At 42.9% G+C, this 23934-nt stretch overlaps 1 protein-coding gene across 1 annotated transcript in view; it reads left to right on the top strand.

Annotated features, from left to right (window-relative positions):
• The first annotated feature begins 2244 nt into the window (after positions 1-2244).
• Positions 2245-23934, top strand: part of ONECUT2 (one cut homeobox 2) — a 42424-nt gene continuing 20734 nt past the window's right edge. The window contains exon 1 of the mRNA XM_065406892.1: positions 2245-3397. Within this exon, the coding sequence (XP_065262964.1) occupies positions 2245-3397 (1153 nt within the window). The remainder of the gene's footprint in view (positions 3398-23934) is intronic.

Genomic DNA, 23934 nt, shown 5'->3' on the forward strand with positions numbered 1-23934 from the left:
TGATGTAAGAAGAGCTTCTTATTTGTGCCAGTGTGAAGTTAGTGGGTCTAGACCTTTGCATATGAAGCACAGATTACAAAAGGCATTAAGAGCACCTGTACTTCAGGATGGCTTTTTTAAAACTTCATGGAATGCTTCAGGAAATGTACAAGCGCCTTGGGTATCAATGGTGACACCAACCAACTAGGAACTGAGAGCTTGCAATAGCATGAGCTTTTGTAGTGAATTAGAGATGCCTGACAACCAAGGCGATCCACCTTTATAAACATAGAGAATGAAACAACTTACTAAATAGATCTGGTGCAAGAGGGAAGGAAGGGTCAGTTAAGAGAATACTTCCACTGACCAGAACTCTAAAGTTGACCCCGTAACATTACTGTATATTCATGTGAGGGGACGTTTTCTCCCTGTGCAGCTAGCAGGAGAAAGGGAAAGGTCAAGGGAGAGTCAGAAGTGTTTTCCAAATGAATCAAATCTTTTTCTAGCCAAGATGCCACATACTGTATTTTGGGCACTTTTCCTTCTTTTCTTATCAAGTTTTCTCTAACAGCTGGAAGTGGTTGGAAGGGGCTGCCTTAAGAAGACCCCCTGCTCTTCTTTTGACAGCTGATCAAAAGAAAATAGGTCACGCTTTTCAAACTTATGTCCACCCTGCCCTTAATTACTGTCTCTTTAAACAAAGGCAACATCTGCGCAACCTCAGCCTGTTCAAACCTCCAGAATAACACAGGGAGAGCAACTTGCTCCTCAAGAATCTGTTACTTTGGGGGGCAGGCAGGGGCTGCTGGCTGAAATGCCCTTTCTCTTGGTGATTGTCTTTCTTCACGGTTTACAGAGGACACAGATTCAAGGAATAGATATGTAGAGGGGCTTTTGAAGAGAGGAGGGGAAACTGAAAGACAGGCCCTGGTCATGCCTTCAGCATCCACTGATCCATTTCAGAACAGAATTAGGACTAGGCAAGAAGTGTATTACCTTCTGGAACGCAGAGATTTCAAAGCCATATGGCAGCGTGTGCTGCATAATGCCTGGCTTTTCTTGGGAGAGAAAAGTGGTGCACAGCTTTTTAAAAAGTCAAATGAGCCTGGAGCAGGCTGTTCAGACGTGCTGCAGAACTGGGGGGGGCGGGGGGCGGGGGGGGGGGCGGGGGCTGCAAAACTTTGTTACTACAAGTAATTAGAACATGTAGCTAGATTCTTTTGGGGCATTGTTTTTACAGAGTCCTTCACTTTTGTTTAGAATATTCATCTCTAAAGTGCCCAGAGCTCCAGCTTTGTTTTGCAGTCTGCAGGGATCCAGAGAGACAGAATAGTGTAACAAACGAGCGATTTATGAGAATAAACTTGAGCAATTGCATAATTAAAACAATGCCTCTGTACTAAGTTGGCGGGCGATGTGCAAACGCAACCCCCTCCCTCCCCCCGACTTTGTGACGGGGTTAAAATACTGACCATCGGTTGGCAAGCACGGTGTAGTAGAGACAGTTCAGAGGGGGGTGCGCTTAATTACACTGTATTACACCGTGACACTGAATTACCAGGCAGCAGCAAACGGTCGCTTACACGAGTATTTGTGTCAAGTCACGATTGTAGCATCTTACTTTTGACTATTATTGAGAGCAAATTCTGCGTCCTGATTCGCAGCTGCTGGGGGGGGGGGACGCTTTCCCCTTGGAGACACAGCGCCTGCCTTTCCCCTGGACAAGGGGGACGCTGCATCTTCAACTCGCTCGCTCTCTCCTTGACGTTTGATTCCAGTCGGGGAGGGGGGGGGAGAAGGAGCTCTGAAATCTCAGCCAAGCTTTAAGCCTCCAGTCCCACCCATCCCCTTGCCCATTGGAGGGCTTTCTCCGACAAAGCGAGGGCTTAGCATTCCCTCACTGGCCTCTGGCTGGGCTGCCTGTCAGTCCTGGCCCAAGCCCTGCCCAGCCGGGCTAAGCTAGGTTGTTTGAGCAGCAAACCCACTCTGGACAGCTCCAGCTACCTAAACAGAAGACGTAAGAGGAGGAAAGGGCTAGGACATGGCGAGGGAACGGCGCTGGCCCGGCTGATAGAGACTGGTGATTTCCCCCCGCCTCCCCCTACACACACACACGCACTCACACACGCACGCACACACCCTTCCCCCCGCCCCCGCACACACACACATACACACACACACACATACACACACACAACTGAGAGGCCTTATATTCCCCCCCCCCAGCTCCGAGCATCCCGCCAGCCCAGCACCCCCATGGACTGAATGAAGACTGCCTACACCGCCTATCGATGCCTCACCAAAGAGCTGGATGCCTGCGCCATGAACCCGGAGATGACAATGGACAGTCTGGGCAGTTTGCATGGGGCAGCCAGCCATGAGCAGGATCTGTTGGGCAGCCCCAGCCCGCACCACCCAAGCCGCAGCGCCGGATCGCTGCGGGTCCATCCTCCTCCTTCGCACCAGGACTTAGCTTCTGCCTCTTCCCGCTCGGCCATGGTGTCCAGCATGGCTTCCCTGCTAGACGGGGCAGGGGATTACCGCCCGGAGCTGTCCATCCCCCTCCATCATGCCATGAGCATGCCCTGTGACTCCTCGCCCCCTGGCATGGGCATGAGCAGCACCTACACCACTCTGACTCCACTCCAGCCCCTGCCGCCCATCTCCACCGTCTCCGACAAGTTCCACCACCCGCACCACCACCCCCATGCCCACCACCACCATCACCACCACCACCACCAGCGCCTCTCCGGCAATGTCAGCGGGAGCTTCACCCTGATGAGGGACGAGAGGGGTCTGCCGGCCATGAACAACCTCTACAGCCCCTACAAGGAGATGTCCGGCATGGGGCAGAGCCTGTCCCCCTTGGCTGGCACCCCCCTGGGCAACGGATTGGGGTCCATCCACAACACCCAGCAGAGCCTCCATAACTATGGACCCCCCAGCCACGACAAGATGCTCAGCCCCAACTTTGATGCCCACACTGCCATGCTGGCCAGGGGTGAGCAGCACCTCTCCCGGGGGCTGGCTACCCCCCCTGCGGCCATGATGTCCCACTTAACCGGTATGCACCATCCTGGACACCCTGGCCATGCTCAGCCTCACGGGCCCGTGTTGGCTTCCAGCCGGGAAAGGCCGCCCTCCTCCTCTGGATCTCAAGTTAACAACTCTGGGCAGTTAGAAGAGATCAACACCAAAGAAGTGGCCCAAAGGATCACTGCAGAGCTGAAGCGCTATAGCATCCCCCAGGCGATCTTTGCCCAGAGGGTGCTGTGCCGTTCTCAGGGGACCCTTTCAGACCTTCTAAGGAACCCTAAACCTTGGAGTAAGCTGAAATCTGGCAGGGAGACGTTCAGGAGAATGTGGAAATGGCTGCAGGAACCCGAGTTCCAGAGAATGTCAGCCTTAAGACTTGCAGGTGAGTTCTGGCACCAATAATACTATGTGCACATGCAAATAGACAAAGTGTCCCAGCGAAAGAGCCACTGAAAAGTGTAATGGGATGCTGCGGGTACAGACTTTAGGCATAGCCTAGTGCTTGATGTATTCAAGAGGCTGTTTTTTTTTTAAGGAGCTTCATTCACGATGAATAGATTGCCCTTGTCTTGATTTAATGTCTCCCTTTAATATTCTTAATTTGACTACTTCGAGCTACTGGGTGCTACCAGACTGGCTTGTGTGATGGCACTGCTAAGAGGACAATGGTTTGGATGTTTTGTTTTCTCCCTGCTCTGTAATCTTTACACATGATCTAGGCTAGAATAGTGCCGAGTTTTTGACATTTCCTATTGCACTTGGAAAATCCCTAATACAGCCAGCAAAAGGCTCTTCAGTTTTGACCCACAGTAAGGATGTATGGAAGGTACATTGTATCCTTATTTCTAGGATAGAGGTGTTTTGTTTTGTTTATTTCTCTCGGAAAACTTCCTTGGACATAACGAGAGGTCCCGGGGTGGTGTCTGATGTATTTCATCAATTTTAGGAGAGGAAAAAGCATCAGATCCTGGGAAATCTGTTATAAAGAATGGCGCATTTTGTGGGAGGTAGTTTTAGAATAGCTGTTCTCCCGGCTTTGAGTGCTTCAGTTTGATTTTTTCACCCTTAGCACCAGTATCTTTCATTTCTGGTAGTAGTAGCTGTCGCATCAACGCATTTATTAGACAAATCACAAAATGTGTATTTCCTTTGCATTGCCGAGGCTGTGTGAATCATTTCAAAGTCTCCTAGATTCCTCAGTGAAAGGAAGCACATTAGGTGTGTGATAAATTACGTGCCGAGAAATTAAGCTATAGATTATTGCATCTAAAAGTATAAGGCTGCAATACCGTCTTTGCATACACGGGCGCTTATTTTTGTACAGAGCACAGAGATGGATTTGAAGCCAAGGGAGAAGACAATCACACTTGGTATATTGTTCTAATGCGAGGTGAGCTGTTTTGTGCTCCCTCTGCTGTAATCAAAGAGAAGTACAACCCTCTATTGTTCTAAGATTACAAGAAATCGTCCATTAAGGTTGCTATTTGAGGGAAGTGGGGGATAATAATACAGATGGTTGAAAAATAAATCGCTATCTGGAAAAGTGTACATGGGATTATGTATAGATGTTTCTTTCCTTGATATAGTGTGCAGTGGAGGAGCGAACCAATAGAGTATTTATGCTTCAAAAATAGACTTGTTAAGATTGGGAAAACCTATATTCTGGGGGAAGATCTCTTTTCACACAGTGAGGAGAAAGTGTTTGCCTAGATGAATATCTGCAGTCCTTTCAGCATTGCTTTTGCTCTACATCTGGAAAGAAAGACATATAGGCAAGAATTAACATATCTGCATTAATTAGAATTTGCTTCACTGTCCCATCACATTTTAACATATAACATAAAATATTGGCAACCTGTTTTTGACACATACTAGCCCTTTACCACAAACTTGTTCCCATTATACAGATATATATAATAGTGTGTGTGGCTCATTTTTATAATGTGACAGCTGCATGTTTACAAATGCATTTTAGAAGAGATTTCTACTCTGACAACTGCCTCGTTCACCTGTGGTTGGATTGATTCCAATCTGTAGCAATTAATCGTTTGGTATTATTGATTTGCAGAGGGTAAATAGGAAACAACCTTTCGGAAAGATTACTTTTTGCTTCAAAATCCACCCTCCATTTGTGCGCAGTGGGGTGATTGTTGTTGTTGTTTCTGGTTGTGTCAAATACTGAGTGAATTTCTTTCTGGAGCTTCTGAGATGATTTCTTACTAATTATAATTATTGAATATTATTATTATTATTACTATTATTTTATATTACACACTACATCATGGAAAGAAACGCAAAAGGTAGGGGGAGTTGTGTGCGTTATTGTTGTTAACAATGTCCCATTGAAACCTCCTGTGAGATTTGAAATCCTTTGTTTCTAGTTGTGTGTGTGTGTGTGTGTGTGTGTGTGTAGTTGGCACACTTTCTAACAATGCAGTTTGGAAACACTATACAATGAAAGGCAAGTTCCACTCCCTTCCTCTTTTCTCATTCGGTCTTAGGGACAATTCATGTGTGAGAAGTCCTGAGTGAATAGATCTCTTTGGCCTATCTCAGTGGTCAGTGGGACTCTTGCAGTGCGTCTCTTTGGTAGTAGTGTAGCTGATATGGCAAGCTGTGTGTGAACCACGATTTTCCCCCCAAGTGCAATGTACAAAACAGAGAAGTTAGGGCTCTATTCGGATTCATGCAGAGATACCGTTTGGAATTGGTCAGAGTTGCTAAAATTGCAGGATACGGTATAATCGTTCACTTGAAGTCCTGAATAAAGAAAAGAAGCATATAAAATACATTGCTCTTGAGAGGCGTTTAAATAGATGCATACAAGTATCCGGATTGTATCAAGTATCTAAAGTAAGGTGAGATTTTGCCATTTATTGTGTGGTTTTATTAGCAACAACAAGTGTGTTAAGGGTTTACTGTATATCATAGGAGATTATATTTTGGTCAATAGATCACTCTCCTGTTGTAAAATATGCCGTAGCGGGAATTTGGGTAAGTAGGTATTATGTACTCAGTGTAGCTACAGGGATTGGGGGCTGAGGGGGGGGGGGGGGAGAACAGAAGCCATCTCCCCATGCATTATTGATAGAAATCTCTGCACGCCCCACAACTGGAGATGCCAGCGTCACTTTCGTTTGGGTTAAACAGGCACAAACCCGGAGCCTGGGCTTTCGGATCTAAATCCACCACGAAGGGTCTTAGAGATTTTCAGGGGGAAGGAGGCGGCCCAGAGCCACCTGGGTACATTCATTTTTACAGCAGTGCTGTGGGCTTGGTTATTTTTCCCCTTCGATTCCAGTGGCCTGGTCTGGCTGGGGGAGGGGGAAAGAGCACAGGACTGGGAAGGTGATTTTGTTCTTGACTCCGTAGGCTATTAAAAATTCATGGTATCTTCTCTAACACACCAGGGCGAGATGGGGGGGGGGGTATTTATTCCTTCGCCTCTTCAGCATTATGAATGTATCTCGCTGCAGAGTCTGTGTTTGTCTGCGGCGATGTGCTCCTGGAAAGAAACGGTCTTTGGCATCAAAGGGGAGAAGTAGAATCAATTCTGGGATCTTTTCGGAAGGAGGCTTTCGAGGGGTGGGATGTACATTTAATGTTACTAATCAAATTATGATGCCTTCGAAGCGGGAGAGCTCACGCGTTAATGGTTTTCACCTTTGTGATACAATCACTTACGCGCGCGCACACGAAATTGAACGATTTTCAATTAGGGAAACATCACTAGTGAAGGCAGAGGAGATCTGCATACAATAATGAGGTGACGAATATGCCAGTTGCCTTATCTACATCGGGGAAGACATTAAAACTAAAGCCAGTCATCTGCTATAGCTTTCATTGGGGGGTAACTGTTGTGGCGCTAATTCTAACATGTGACTTTTCCTGCAGTGATCTGTAATAGCTCATTTAGGACATTGTCATTTCGATTAACATCCAACGTGTCCCAGCCTCTGTCCCTCGACAAAAGAGTGCCGTTCGCATAGCGGATGCACACTCGAGATCCCTGTAACTGACGTTATTTTCTCGGCACAGTTATCCACACGGTCCCTTTGACACCAAAGGCAAGAGCAATCATGTTTATCCACATTCCAGACCCTATCCTGAGCCTGTTGAAGTCAACGGGATTTCTGCTGCTTTCTGGGACGCCAGGATTGGGCTCTAACTTTTCATATTTGAAGCCCTGTTCATTGATGCTAACCGCACTCCTTCCAGCTAAACCCAGAGAGGGTAGGAAAGATGTAAAGAGACGCATCTAATAGTTGTTAATGATTATGGATAAGATTTTCTAATATTTTAACCCATTCCTGTAATGACATTAGACAGAGCGTTCACATTTCTCTGCAACTCTTTCAGTGAGAGAATAGATATTTATGAATAGGTTTATGTTTGTGTGTGGACCCACAGAATCTCAGATATAGCTGCACATATGGGACTAGACATATTGCCTATATGTGTAGCCACATCTTATACTATAATATCATATTGCAATATTCTATTATAACCAATGCAAAACATAATCCTGTACCTACGGTGTCAAGTCACTGTAGTCAATATGCACCTTGCGCCCTATAGAAACGTGTATTAACATTTGTACATAACACAGACATACTTTTGCTTGATGAGCTGATCAAATTAATAATTGAAGAGCTAGCTCACTACTGTCCTTGTCTTTTCGAGTCCCTTGTGAATCAATAACACCTTTCTAATATGCATTAGTGCTGGGTCCCTGAGAGCATTGAGGGTAGGCGAGAGAGAACACCACACGTGAAACAACCCGGGGAACAGGATCCCATCAAGCGAGAAGGCTCCAACATTTATTTTTATTCCAGTCTTTCCAGCCATGTGGTTATGTCACTTTTCTCAAACCAATGTGTATATGGAGGGAGATCGATGCTGATAATGTTTAGAAGATTAAAAGAGCATTAATGCTGGCAACAGTAACATAAACGTGTGGACCCAGTTTTCATTGATCTGGAACCTGATCCGGCTTGCTTCCAGTAAAAATGATGGCGCTGGCTTTCCCAGCACAAGACTCCCCCATGTGTGCGTGTGTGTCTCGCAATCCTTCCCTCCCCCCATGCCGAGTTGCGAATCTTCCCCAAACGTTGGCTAAGCAGATTGTGAAAGATAATGGCCAACATGGAGAGTCACCCTACAAACCAGGTTTCGCTTCCCCGAGGGAGCCGATCCTGCAGCCCCGTGGGGAAGCAGGCGGCGGCTCGGGCCTCGGGCTCGCTCTCCCCAGGAGCGATGCCAAGAGGTGACCATACGGCTGGGTGCTTCGCTTCATTGCGGTACTAAGGGCTAGCAGAAGGAAAGGCCGGCGTTAGAGGGGACGCTTTTCACTTGGACCAGTACAAAAATGACCCCTGTGCCTGTCTCATCTTCCTAGGAGATGGCTCTCAGTGTGAAAGCTCCCAGCTCCAAACAGAAGCTGCCTGACACTGCATGACGTTGAGCAGGCTAATGGAGACAGATTGAAGTGGGGCTTCCATCACCCCTTCTTCCCAATTCCTTCTCTCAGCCCCCAAATCTGGAAAGTTGCTGCTGTGCATGCGCAGTCATTGCTTTCCCTAACTTGCTTACAAACTCTGCATACTATAAATGACTGTGTACGTGATGTCCATGTAAATGCAGCATCCCAGCCTTAACTAGTCACATGAGCTAACAAGGGGTTTCTGCTCTTAGATCAATACAGAGGGATTTAAAAACTCCCTACACAGGTAAATTACACAGTAGACAGTTGCTCGCTGAGCTATAACAAACATTTTAAACTCTTCTGAATCATCGGCTTTCATTCTGTTTTTCTACCTCTTTGTGCCCATTTTTTTAAAGTTTCAGTTTTTTAAAAGCACAACCAAATATGTTGGGGGTAACGATCCAATGAAACCAAAACACAAAAGTTTCAGCGTTAAGGGTTTCCTTGACATCCCTGTGTAGTCTAGCCACTAGGGAATGGAAATTATTTCACTTCTTGACTCCACTAAATGAAGGACTGTGGCATCTGAAAGCCCTACCCACAATTGTGAATAAGGAGGACATTCCAACTTTAAACTTGAATATATATTTTTTGAGGTTTAGGTAAAAAATTATATATTTGATCTCTCTCTCTCTCTCTCTCTCTCTCTCTCTCTCTCTCTCTCTCTCTCTCGGTGTGTGTGTGTCGCACACTCATGCACAGCACACGTGCTCTTGCTATATAGTTCTTTCCACCCTTCTCCCAAAAAATATTTCAGTTCAGAACAAAACCAAATGTATACAATTGATCCGAGTTTGTTTGTTTGTGGCTAAGATGGAGCCTCAAAATGAGATGGATGGTGGGGTTTTGCGTTTGTGTGTTTGTTCGTTCTTTGGTTTTGTTTGTTTGTTTTGATATTTCGTTTTTAAGGGTATTTAGTTCGCCACCTAAAGAATTGTCTGTGTTTTTTAATTGGAAGTATCCAAGCATTCTTTTTAAAAAAACTTTGCGTATAACAAACTAAAACCAAACATAAAAACTCAACAACGATAAATCTATCTCCCCCCGATTCTCCTTCTAAATGGTGCTCTCCAGGTGTTTTTTCCCTCGTGGGTAGGTGGATATCCTCTGGAACGGAGCGAGTTCTGCAAGGGACTTGTTTGTCGTTTCATTTTTGTCGCCTCCGGCACGGAATAGTTTGGCAAGTCCCCAAAGCCGTGGTTTTCAGCTGATCTGAGCCGGGCTGCTGGGAGATCCTAGCTCGCCGTGTGTAGAAGAGGGGAACGGCTTAGCACAGTAGCCCGTGTACAGTGTCCGATGAGACACGATGGGGAAAGGCAGCTTTGGGTTTCCAGCAGTGCCACGAGTGTATTCCTCCCGCTTCTCCTTCCAATCGCATTGACGCTGGAACTAGCTGCTTTCTGGAAACGCGAATCCCCCCCCCCCCCCCCCCCAGCACTTTCGGTGCAGGAAGGGGTCACCTCCGCGGATCCGGGATGCTTTGTAAACATGCAAAAACTCCGAGCGGATCGGAGCGTGCGGATGGGCTGGAAGATACAGATGGTCTAACTATACTGTGCTCTGGCTCCCCGGTAAAACCGGGGCGCGTTTACTCCCTGAGCTCAGGTGGTAACAGTGAAACGCCCCGATGGGTTTTTGTGTGGGGGGGATATATTTAATTATTGCTTATAAATCCTACCCCCTCCCTCCAGCAGCCCACTTTCTGTAACCGTGGCCTAAGCATTTTGTTGCTTGCATTGTAAACACGGAGCAGGAAGCCCCACCGGTTCAGGGAGCACGTAGAGGGCAGACCTTTCGTGCCAGGAGTGCCCTGTTTCACGCACATCCCATCCCAGCACCCATCCCTGCCATGTGCCCGTCCAGCCTGGCGCCTGATTCTCCCGGGGAGAGGAGAACCGCGTAAGGAGGCCCGGAGAGATTCACAGCGGGGAAGGACCTTTGTAAATGGCAGCGTTCTCTGGAGCATTGATTTCTGGCTAGCACGTGTGAATGTGCAGTCTCATTGCCTCCGTGTTTGCTTTTCCTTTCTCCTCTTTCTTCTTCTTTCAACCCCGACTTTCCCCTTGAATGAGAGGAAGAACCCAAACGCGGCTCAGGTTACAATAACACGAGCACCTCATGCCGTCCTCTTTCCTGCCAGTTCTTCTCAAATGTAACTAACCGGGAGAAGCCCGGCCCTGCTTGTCAGGTAACGCTAGTGGTGTGGCTGTACCTAGTGTTTATTTTTTTCATAGATTATGAAGAGGTCTGTTGCTCATCTCCAACCGTTTCTGTACTTGAATTATCAAAATTGCTTAATAGCTTTATGGCCTTCCGTGCAACCCCTGGATATAAAACTATCTGCCGTGTTTGCCCAGCTCTTAGAGATGTAGAAGAAGCTCAGGCGGTACAGATTTCAGTCATGATCTCAGATTTATTGAACTAGGGGACAATAGCCAAAGCTCACTATACATAGATTGCTATGGGTCAAATCCCATTAATTTTGCAATTGATTTTAATAGGGCCAAGATTTGGCTCCCATGTCTCTGTTAATGAATTAGTTGTTCATCAAATGTTTTGAAGATACAAGAACATTATTTCCATTGTTTCAGTGTGTGTGCATGTGTGTACAAATCTTTCCAAAAGCTTTCTATAGTGTGAGGTCATATATGTGTGCATGTGTGTACAAATCTTTCCAAAAGTTTTCTATAGTGTGAGGTCATATATGTATTAAAAGGACAACGCTTGAGATAGTAATATTCTAAGGAAAGGCCAGAATCTCAAATAACAGTTGTCAGAATGTCTAAAAATGGCTGTAAGTTTTTATAGACCGCATTGCACACAAAGGGGCCAGTTTGCAATGCTTACCAGGATAAAACTCCCATTGTTTTTCATTGGGAATTTTTTCTTTGTAAGGCCTGCAGAATCAGGCCCAAAATATTCAAAGGGAAGACATATTTGTATTCATGCAGGGCTGCTCTATATCATTTTAAGATGAATTATTCTCATGAAAACTGGCAGACATTGTTTGGGTTATAAGCATACCTCTAAAGCAATTTAATCGCACTTGGACCTTAGCTCGTGTAATCAAATATACATATACTTTTTCCTGCAGGAAGAAAATAGTTTAAATGTATATAGTCTATATTTACTTTGGAGCATGTCACAAGTACTAATCATATGGAACCAGGAAAGGGAACGGGAACATTTAAGGAAAAAGAATCAGACTTTTTATAGAGGACAAAATAACTATATTTGTTTTTAACGAGGAAGAAATGTGCATTCCTGTGTATCCACCTGCCTTTTTCAGCGTGTTTATCATTTCAATATGTAATGTAGGTACCCCCGTCATCGATTCATTTCTGTGAATATTATATTGACCAGGAACCTGCAATCCTTACTCAACCAAAAGTCCCACTGAAGCCAACGGGTCTTTTGCCTGAATAAACAGTGCAGGATCAGGTCTTATGAATAATAAAATAGCCATTTGCAATTGGAGTCCTGCCTGTTGAGGACTGCTGGCTCAGGAGTGGCCAAAGTGCTGGTTCTACAGAGTTGCCCAGCAGCTTCCCCAGTCAGTTTGGATTCTTTGGACCTGATTCTAATCTCCCTGTCACAGAGTGCAGTAGCAGCGACGCTACTGAAGTCAGTGGATTTACATTGGTGCAAAACAAGTAAGAGTTCAGAGTTAGGCCCAGTACATTGGTTTGAATCCTCAGACCCTGACCCTGCTCTGTCTGAAGTCATTGGCAAAGCTTCCATTCATTTCAGTGGGAGCAGGAGCAGGCTATTTGTTTAGTGATTGTGCATTACTACCCTTTTTGAATTTTACTGATTTAAATGTACTTTCGTGCAGTGTTCGCAGGTGCCTGTATTATTAATTAGTTAATTATACCATTAAGTGAATGGCTAAAGTCAATTTATTAAAAATAATAACAATAATGTTAATTAATAATAATTATGATGCAAGCATGTCCTGTGTTGACTGTAGGTTCCAACGTTCCTAAGTCCTTGGACCAGACTTTCACATTAAATATAAGAGGGCGGCTTCAATCTGCTCCATTTTATGCAAATTGATATGACCCTGGGACTTCTGCCCAGTTTCCAGTACAACCCCCTCAACTGGCAAACTTCTTATCCCCCTGGTTTAAGCGGGAATTCTCTGAGTCTGTTAGAGAATCTGTTGTAAACACAGATCCACTGATTTGCATTTGTCAGAGAGGAAAGTTAAACCAGTGAAAAGAGAAGCTCTTTACTGTTTTATGCAGGGCCAGGGAAACCTTTTGTGTTGATCCTATTGATCCAATCTTTCCCTTTAAGGAAACCACATAGTTAAAGGCCCCCCGTTCAGTAGATTTATTCTTCATGCTTGCAATATTCTTTTAAGTGGTCTCATCTAGGGTAGTATGGCAGCATTAAACCTGAGATCCAAATAAAAGGCAAGATAGAAAAATACAATGGGATTTTAAATATTAGAAAACTAAGGGCCCCTCCTGCAGCCTTTGTCCCAGTAAATCTCCCATTGAAGTCAATGTTGAAGTCAGTGGGAGTTTTGGCTGAGAAAGGACTTGCAGGGCCAAGCCCTAAAATATTTGCCAAAATGTGCAATTATTTCTCCTTCAGATATGTTAATTTTTATTGAGTCTTTAGTGTATTTACATGTTGGAAAGCACATGTACAAATATTCTTATAAATTGTAAGTTAGCCTTAATACATGAGTTTTTCACTTATATTTCAGTGCCAATTGGTTTTTCAAATGTATGTCCAAGCCAGAATTTTGAACTGCTCTATTTAAGTATAGAATATTTTGAAACCAATGGATTTGCAACCATTTGCCCCTGCTGAGATCTCTTCCAAAGAGTTTTCATGTGGCATTTTGGGGGTAGATATGATGTTAGATGGGCCCTGGGAAGAGTCCATAGGATTGTAAGACAAAGTACAGGAATGACTGCTACATTCCTTGGATAATGCTAACGTGTTGTGCTAATTCCAATAACTACAGACTGTGAAAGGCCCTTTCGCTTACAGCACTAATCTGCTAGATCAGACTCACTAATTCTGTGGCCTTTTAACTGCATGAATAACAAATAAGGAGACATTCTGTTTTAATTCTCTATTTGATCTGGGCTTAATTGTGCAGTTCTTAAATTTTTGTCAGGATGAAAAATATTAATGATCCCTAGGTGAGTTAATGCATTTATCTGTTTAGGGAGTTCAAAGGGCAGAGTTCAACTATGGTTCAGGTTAATTGAACACAAAGCCATATCCTAATGTCTGTGTTGCCTGCGAAGTACTAAAAGTCAGAATATTATCACTTAGAAGGTAGACCAAATCTCTGTTAAGCAAATACTGCACCAAATGTAAGGTAAGCAGACATATGAAGAATGCAATTAAAATTGCTCTCATTACAAAATCTTATGTAAGTTACCAAGCTCAACTTGGTTATGAAATGCCTGGTAAAACCTTTGAGTCCCCTTGGGTGAGAAGTGTTTTCTCATTGGAAAATTGCTTTATTGGTACCAGTGACCTGTAGAGCAGCTGCTGCAGCTTGGACTGAAAATCAGCTCTCAGAATAATGTGCTCCTATTAAAATGGATAAGACATTTGTTTACACAGTCAGGGCTTGCAGCAAGTGCAGTTAACCCCATCCAAATTGTTTGTTGCTTTGAAAAGTCAAGGGTCACAATTAGCCCTAGTGTACAAAAAATGATAGTTCAGAGGGAGGGCAAAACACTGGGTAAGACCAATCCTGCACTCTGTAAATACTTCTGATTTTTTCTGGGCTGGTCACCAAAGTGCTTGCATAACTTGTTTGCATTTCCTGATTGCTGAATCATGTAACTGATGATGAAACATTTTGTACTAAAATGCCATCAATGATTCATCTATGCAAAATACTTCCACTGGCCGCTTTTTATTTATATTCACTTGATCACTGTGCATTTCAGCAAACATGAATGTGCAAACAGTGCTTTTATTTGGAATATAGTCTGGATAAATGCAGGATCAAGATGAAGACAAACATGCAAACACTGCTGGAGACAGAAATTGAGTTCTGAGCTACTGTTTTCCCAACAGAGGTGGAAGGGAGTCCCTTCCAGCTCTGAACCATAGCACCACCTACTGGTGGCTTTATTGTCACATAAAAAACGCCCCCCCCCCCCCCCACACACACACACACACCAGACCAAGGGTCCATGTAGCCCAGTATCTGACAGTGGGCAGTGCCAGATGCTTCAAAGGGAATGAACAGAACAGGGCAATTTCAAGTGACCATCCCCCGTCGTCCAGTTGCAGCTTCTAGCAGTTGGAGGTTCAGGGAAACCTGAGCATGGGGTTGCATCCCTGACCATCCTGGCTAATAGCCATTGATGGACCTATCCTCCATGAACTAATCTAATTCTTTTTGATCCTTGGTATATGTTTGGCCTTCACAACATCCCCAGGCAATGAGTTCCACAGATTGACTGTGTGCTGTGTGAGGAGGTACTTCCTTATGTTTTGTTTTAAACCTGCTGCCTACTAATTTTATTGGGTTACCCATAGTTCTTGTGTTATGTGAAGGGATAAATAACACTTCCTTATTCACTTTCTCCCCACCAGTCATGATTTTATACACCTCTATCATATCCCCCCTTAGTCATCTCTTTTCTAAGGTGAACCCATTCTCTTTAATCTCTCCTTGTATGGAAGCTGTTCCATACCCCTAATCACCTGCATTGCCCTTCTCCAATTCTAATATATGGTTTTTGAGATGGGCTGGCTAGAACTGCATGCAGTATTCAAGGTGTGGGTGTACTTTGGATTTATATAGTGGCATTATGATATTTTCTGGTGTATTATCTATAAGCTGTTTATCTTCAGAAAGTGGGCCAAAAAAGTTAAGCACTTAAATCCATATTCAAGCACCTAAATAAAGGAAGTTTAATTTTCAAAGGTTCTGAGCATGCACAGCTTCCATTGACTTTAATGGAAGCTATTAGTACTCAGCACTTTTGAAAGATACTGAGGCCAAGATCCTAAGAGATTTAGGTGCCTAAATCCCATTGATTTCAGTGGGAGGAACATCTGGGCCTAGCAGCTTCCATTAAAGTCAAAGGAAGCTGTGGATGCTCAACATCTTTGAAAATCAGGCCACTTTTAGATAGAGGCCTAAATAAGGATTGAGGTGACTATAAGAATTCTGCTTTGAAAATCTTAGCCATGAACAACATCCACTGTATGCACAATTGCTAGCAAAGTCTATTCTATTCTATTCTGTTCTGGTTCTTAGACCACCCTCAACCCCATGGTATCTGAGCACCTTCCAGAGGTGTATTAAGAGATATGGCTAGTATCTGTCATGTGTGGTTTGCTCTCACTCTCTCTCTCATGCTTTTTCCAAGGGAGAAATTGTGTGTGCAATGGCTTTTATTATTGTAGTTGTTGTTAAGTGATAGATATATATTGCTATTAGCAAAGGTCAAAGAAGTATACCTTGCATTTGGTACAGAAAGAGGTGAGGTTTGTGGTGGTACTTTGTTCTTGTGGAAGTTTGTTCCACAGTCTTGAACCAGCACCCAAGAAAGCTCTTCTTCGTCTTTCTTTTATTAACTGCCTACCTGCTACATAGGTGCAGTGGTGATTTCCCCGAGATTGAAATGCTTCATCTGCTGCTACTATGCTTAATTGCTGTATGGTAAAATCATTTGTTTGTATGTAATGAGCAATATCTTGGAACTTCTGTGGCCAATATAAGATATTCACCAAGATTAGAAAATTCAATATGAAATTTTTTATAAACAAAGGAAGACGATAACAGACAGAAGTTCATGACATTAAATTCATTAAAAAGTTAAGACATCTTAACAGCAATTACAGAGAAATTAGAGGAGCACAGTGGGATACATAACAGCATTCTTTGGCAATGTGAACTAAATGTCCTGAATGCCGTAGCTGTGTGGAAGGCAAGTGTGTGCTTGCATTTCTTTGCACGTAATACCGGGCATACAAATACTTTTTGCAACTGGATCTTCATGTTAATTTCAGTACCATGAACAGTTACTGCTTTGCAACCTCAAAAATATCAGGCCAGTGTTCTTCCCAAGAGACCATGTGGGGTAAGAGCTGGACCAGCATGCGACTGTGGGGCTGCAGATCTGCATGTTCCTGCAGACCAGAGGGCTAAGTCCTAGAGGCTCTTTCTTCTCCCTGGGATGTTGCTAAGTAGGCCCTTTGAGGGCTGGTTTAATAAAGAGCTAGAAAGGGGTTAGGAATGCTGGTTAGGATACTGGGACATGTTTCTTATTTAGATAAGGAGAAACCTGTTGGTGCAATTTCTAGGACAAACACAGACATTTCTATTTATTTCACTGCCTTCAGCAGTAAGAATAAGAATATAGTTTTGCTATGACTTCCTTATCCTCTAGATGGTCTTTGAGTGCATCATGATTCACTGTTCATTGGTGCATTTTTACCATCTATGTCAGTATGTCTGTCTATATTTTAGCTAAATTTTTGAATGGATTTGTGGGACTACATATTTTATCTCCTGTAAATGTAGCTCAAAATTAAGAAGTAACAACATATATAAATATTAATGGAAATACATTCAATATTTTTAAATAGCATACATTTATAATAATAATCTCTTGAATTGTATTTTTAATGTTGAACTAAATATCTTAGTTCTTATAAACTGTTTCGAAGGTGCTTAGTGGCTCCAAATGTTAGAAGTAGCCTCACCAGATATGGATTGGTCGGTAGTACCTGTCATCCATGTAAAATATTGTGTTGCCATGTGATAAATTGCATTTATCATGTGCCAGCTTTTTTAAGCAACCTTTAGTCCTACCTTATTGCTCCGTCTGATCCCCAAATACACTGATCACAATTCTGCTCTCCTTATAAAAACACACTGATCACAATTCTGCTCTCCTTTTAATTGAAGGTCATCTCTATTAACCAATGAGTTTTTGTCAGTCTCTTGATTGGTTGCTGAATGCAGGTCTGACTCTATTTTTCATTAGATGTATTTCTATTTCTCTCTCTCTCCTTTTAAAAAAAATCACTCTCTGTATTTTTTTTTCCACTCTGGCTATTTCTGGTCTCTGTTTCTTCGTTAGATTTTTTTTCTCAGTCCCTGCTCTCTGCTTCTTGAGCACTAGCATTCAAGCTGAACTTCCAAAGCACTAATGTTCTAAAGTAGGCAGAACATATTTGCCCATCCCTAATTCACATTCGGGTAAACTTGTAAAAAGAGAACAAAAGTGTTCTTTGTCAATCACTCTCTATTGTCCTTCTCCCCTTGTTCTTCATGAGGCTTGACGAAGCCTTATACTTCTGCAGGATGCCTGTAGGTGACTCAGAGGAGCACACTTATTGGTGGTCCTTGCTACGCTTTTGGAAAAGATATAGTATGTGTGGCCCTCAGCCACAAACTGGAGGTCATGCCTCCATCCCGTCCAGACACACATCACTCAGCTATGGCCAGCCTCCCCCACTGCACCCTCCTCTGGGGCTCTAGCTCTAGTACTAGCAGGCCCCTCCTTGGTTCAGAGAGATGAGCAGGCCTTTTATGGCTGCCTTCAGAATGGAAGCTGTTAGGGTGGAGAGGGACCTCTAGCACAAAGGCAGTCATAAGTGGGACATGAATGTCTTGAGACAACATTAGGTTTGTGTGTGTTAGAAATTACCTTTTTCTCCCTGGTGAAAGATCCTGGTGTGCAGTCCTGCTCCTGCATCCTTTTCCACACAAACTTCTCATTGATTTCTGGGTGAGTTTTGCATGCAGGATTCTGCTCCTCTCTCAGGTGGGTTTAGTAATAAGGCAAAATATTCAGGAGTCAACCAGCCATTGCATTGATTTTGAAGGAAAATGCAAAAGAAAAAAGCCATTAGGGTAAAAGAAAAGCACAAAAATCAAGCAATTACATTGTGAAAAAGTGGGTTCAAAATACTGGTGAAGTGCACAGCTGAAAAAGTGTTGGGCTAGCACTGGATGCAGGCTGTTACTTAAGACCCACATTATCTCTTAGACCAAAATTGTCTCTAAATAACTGAGGAATGTGTTGATGAGTTGGGCATGCTTTTTTCCAGCAGATCTCCTCTGGTAATATGGAGAGAGAAAAAGCTAAGGGCTAGACTGAGCCATCAGGCTCAGCCCGGATTCAGGGATGGCACAAAGGAGAGGAAGAGGTGCTCTAGGAAGGGACTGTTCTGCAGAGAGACAATTCCTCCCCTGCTCCTCCTTCCTCTGGGAGGGGGGAAGTTACTACATCCCTTTCTGGAGGTGCAGATTACACTCCACTCTACTCCCCTCCCTGCCCTTCTTTGCCCCTACCCTGCCCACTTGCTCACAGTCAGATGTATGAACAGCCCCTGTTTGTCGTCTCAGTAGCAAAAAGCTGAGAAAGGTCCCCTCCCCCAACCATCCTTAACAAGGGCTGGGGACAATCTATGTAGGCTCTTAATAGAAAGACTCTCAGTGACTTCGGATCAGGCCTATAAATGGCTTAATTGCTGACTATAAAAGTTTTCCGGTCCAAACATTACACATAAGGACTCAAATGCACAAAAGTCCACTAGCCCCCATTGTATCCCATTAACGTGAGCCATTCCCAGTAAGTCATTATTCTCTCTTATCAGTCATGAATCACAATCTCTGGAAAACGTAGGACTAGGGATCTGGAGATCTAAGTACCACTCCTGCCACTGACTTCCTGCGTGACCTTTGGCAGGTCTCAGTTTTCCCATGAGTATGACAGAATTACATTCGCTTCACGGAGGTGTTGGGAAGGCTGATTCTGAAGTGCTCTGAGAACTTCTAGTGAGCACAGAGGGCAAAGTCATTAATAATTAGCAATAATGAACATGGTTTGAACCTACTGTGCTGAATGGCACAAAATTACTCTTGATTTGGTTTAGTAAATGTAGCATGAAAAGTCTGAATGGACATGGTGAGCTCCATCCTCATTTGTGCCCAGTGAACATGGCATTCAACTAAGAGAGGAAAGCTACAACAGAGATGTTTGACCTCACCTCCCCCTGGTTCTGAGGCCAGTTCTGTGCCAGCCCTGATATAATTGTGATCAGCCTTAGGGTGAATTACGCTACAAATGACCCATGATAGGAAATAAATTCAAAATGTAATTAGTCAAATTCAATCACCAAACTTTTTTGTTTAATTGAGGGATGGTTTCCATGACTTACAGTAAATGTGTTACTGTCTTCAATGTGTAAGTTTTATTTGGTTTATTTTAGGCCTGCTTGCAATATTCTGTTAAAGCAGAATCTGCTCTACAATCTACCTGAAGAATCGTAACCCAGGTTACGATTGGTGCATCAGTGAATTGTACAGAGCTATAAAATGGATAGCACCAATTCTTAAATTCAGAATGATGAAAGAGTTTTGAAGCAACTGCCTTTAGAAGGTTCTACCCATACACCAAAGCATTTTGGTATTCAAAACCAGGGTTAATACATTTTTAATAATCGAGGGCAAGTTACCTGCCCAGTGTCAGCCATGAGTAACTGGGCTGTGCAACAGGTGTATAAATGTATAGGGGGCAGAGTCCTCGCCAGGACGCAGAGCGGAACTGCTCTGTGGAGGCTACACAAGTCCAAGCTTGAGGCTTACAACCACTCAGTGGAAAGGACGACACTTAAAGTATCTTGTACCCACACCACGCCTCCACTCATGCTTGCATTAGAGTGCAGTAAATGGGCCCTATCATTATTGTTGTTGTTGTATATTACAGTATTGCTTAGACACCCCAGTCAGGGATCAGCACACTATTACAATAGGTGTTGTACAAACATATAGTAAAGAATAGTCCTTGCCCCCAAAAAATAACAATCTAATCTAATCTTTAAATTATAGGTGATATTTATAAGGGACCTATCACTGAGCTACCTTGAGACTTGCTAAATACTGCACATGGACATAAAGAAACAAAAACCTCAACATCTTCCTTTTCTCCTCTTTCTTCCATCCATCCTTTCTTTTGTTTCACAATTAATATTTTAAAAGAAACTGAAAGGGGAAAAGAATAGTCTTTATGAATATATTTTAATACAGGAGACGAATACATTTAGGACCTGATCCGAGGCCCATTAAAATCATCAATAGGAGCCTATCCACTGGATTTTAGTGGGCCTTGGAACAGGCCAATAATGAATAAACATGTAATTTCTATGCAGTGAAGTACCTTTCTAAAATAATTAATAATGTTAACAAGGTGCTGACTATTAGATTTCCTTGCTAACCACTTTAGAACTGGGTTTGTCGCTGAGATTCCAAATATCAGAAAAACAACAAGGAGTTGCATCTGAAGAAGTGGGTTTTTTACCCACGAAAGCTTATGCCCAAATAAATCTGTTAGTCTTTAAGGTGCCACCGGACTCCTTGTTGTTTTTGTGGATACAGACTAACATGGCTACCCCCTGATACTTGACAAATATCAGAAGGATGGCAAACACTGAGGGCAGAGAGGAATTATTTCATGTGGTCCAGGTATAGTTGGGATCCTTGAGATGAAATGAAGAAAGGGAAAATTTAGGCTATCAAGAAAATTTTCCTGATAATGAGATCTCTGAGGCTGTGGGAAATCTCCCAGCCTGGGTTAACAGGCTCATGCTTCAGGGGCTCAAGCTAGCATGGTAAAAATAGCAATATGGATTCTCCAGCTTGGGCTGGAACTGAGGCTTTCAAGCCTATCTGTCCCTCTATGCTTGAGATCCTGAACTCCAGCCCAAGCCAGAACAGCCACATTGCTATTTTTACCGTGCTACCTGGACCAATACTAGCACAAGTCTGATAATCTGCACTGGGAGACTCTCACCCAGCTGCAGTGTAAGATATCCCCGCCATGGACAGTGATGGAATCCCCCTATATTGGGGCATTTGAAAGTAGCCTGGGAAAAGCACTAGAAAATATACCATAGGGAACATTCCTACACTGGAATGGGGATTTGGCTAGGTGACCTAAGAGATCTTTCCAATCCATAAAGTCCATTGCTTGATCTGCCCTGAAATAACAGAATCCACACTTGCTACTGCATTGCCATTTGTGTGCGTATTTGATCATGATGGACAAGTGCCTTTAAAGGGCATTCATAAGGCTAAAAAAAGGCAAGCATGTTTAATGTATGTGTAGCAGACGGAAATAAGCAGATAAACATGTACAAGCTGCACACCCTTACAATGCGTTTATTTGCGTCTTCATTCAAATTGTTTCTTGTTACATAATGGTTTTGTACACAGTGGAGTACTTAACCTAATTTATATTGATCTCAATTGCTCTCATTTGTGCATACTTAATTCAGAGAGATAATCAAATTGATTTCTGAGGCCTACTTTTTAACAGATTGCACTAACACAGACATACAAGAGGTGCCCTAACTAAATTATATCAAAAGAAAAACATTTTAAATCTTTGGAAACTGTTTTGATGGTCATTTCATTGTGTTTAGTATTACTAACATAATTACATTTCCTCCACATTGAGTTCTGTTTGAAATCAAATTGAGAAACATTTTTGAGCTCCATCAGGCAGATAACTTGGTTTAGCTGAATTTGTACTGCACACATATAAAACAACATATTAGAGATCAATATGCATGACTTACCCTTGCAAAAGATATGGAGAAATTACTTAAATTCAAATGAGAAGGACTGTTTAACTTTTCATAATAGGTTTGGCTCCTTTACCAGTTAGCAGTTATTTCATGTGTTCATTTCACAATTCCAAAAATTGTGGCTTCTGTTGTCACTATTGTTCTAGCACTAAAAATCAGCAAGTATTGGAGGATCTGTGCACTGAGGAAGGAGAGGATTTGCTTAGGGAGACTGAAGGGAGTAAAAATTAGGAGCAGGGTGATGGTGTGAAATTAAATATGAAATTAAATATGAAAATAAACAGTAATAAGTCACCAGGACCAGATGGTATTCACCCAAGAGTTCTGAAAGAACTCAGATGTGAAATTGCAGAACTACTAACTGTGATATATAACCTATCATTTAAATCAGCTTCTGTACCAGCTGACTGAAGGATAGCTAATGTGACGCCATTTTTTTTAAAAGGCTCCAGAGGCGATCCTGGCAATTACAGGCTGGTAAGCCTAACTTCAGTACTAGGCAAATCGGTTGAAACTATAGTACAGAACAGAATTATCAGACACATTGATGAACACTATTTGTTGGGGAAGAGTCAACATGGTTTTTGTAAAGGGAAATCATGCCTTACCAATCTGCTAGAATTCTTTGAGGGGATCGACAAGCATGTAGACAAGGGGGATCCAGTGGATATAGTGTACTTAGATTTTCAGAAAGCCTTTGACAAGGTCCCTCACCAAAGGCTCTTAAGCAAATTAAGATGTCATGGGTTAAGAGGGAAGATTCTCTCATGGTTTGGTAACTGGTTAAAAGATAGGAAACAAAGGGTAGGAATAAATAGTCACTTTTCAGAATGGAGAGAAATAAATAGTGGTGTCCCCCAGGGGTCTGTACTGGGACCAGTACTGTTCAACATATTCATAAATTATATGGAAAAATGGGTAAACAGTGAGCGGCAAAATTTGCAGATAATACAAAACTCCTCAAGATAGTTCAGTCAAAAGCAGACTGCGAAGAGTTACAAAGGGATCTCACAAAACTGGGTGACTGGGCAACAAAATGGAGATGAAATTCAATGTTGATAAATGCAAAGTAACGCACATTGGAAAACAAAATCCCAACTATATATATCAAACGATTGGGTCTAAATTAGATGTTATCACTCAAGAAAGAGACCTTGGAGTCACTATGGATAGTTCTTTGAAAACATCCACTCAACGTGCAGCGACAGTCAAAAAAGCGAACAGAATGTTGGGAAACATTAGGAAAGGGATAGATAATAAGACAAAAAATATCATATTGCCTCTATATAAATCCATGGTATGCCCACATCTTGAATACAGCATGCAGATGTGGTCACCCATCTCAAAAAACATATATTAGAATTGGAAAAGGTACAGAAAAGGGCAACAAAATGATTAGGGATATGGAACAGCTTCCATATGAGGAGAGATTAAAAAGACTGGGACTTTTCAGCTTGGAAAAGAGAGGACTAAGGAGGGATATAATAGAGATCTATAAAATCATGACTGGTGTGGCGAAAGTAAATTAGGAAGTGCTATTTACTCCTTTCCATAACACAAGAACTAGGGGTCACCCAACAAAATTAATAGGCAGCAGGTTTAAAACAAACAAAAGGTAGTATTTTTTCACACAACACACAGTCAACCTATGGAACAATTTGTTAGAGGATGTTGTGAAGGCCAAGACACTAACAGGATTCAAAAAAGAACTAGATTAGTTTATGGAGGATAGAGCCATCAATGGCTATTAGCCAGTATGGGCAGGGATACAAAACCATGCTCTGCAATGTCCCTAGCCTCAGTTTGCCAGAAGCTGGGAATGGGCGACAGGGGATGGA

Source organism: Emys orbicularis, chromosome 6 (genome assembly GCF_028017835.1).
Source record: "Emys orbicularis isolate rEmyOrb1 chromosome 6, rEmyOrb1.hap1, whole genome shotgun sequence".
Taxonomy (NCBI): Eukaryota; Metazoa; Chordata; order Testudines; family Emydidae; genus Emys; species Emys orbicularis.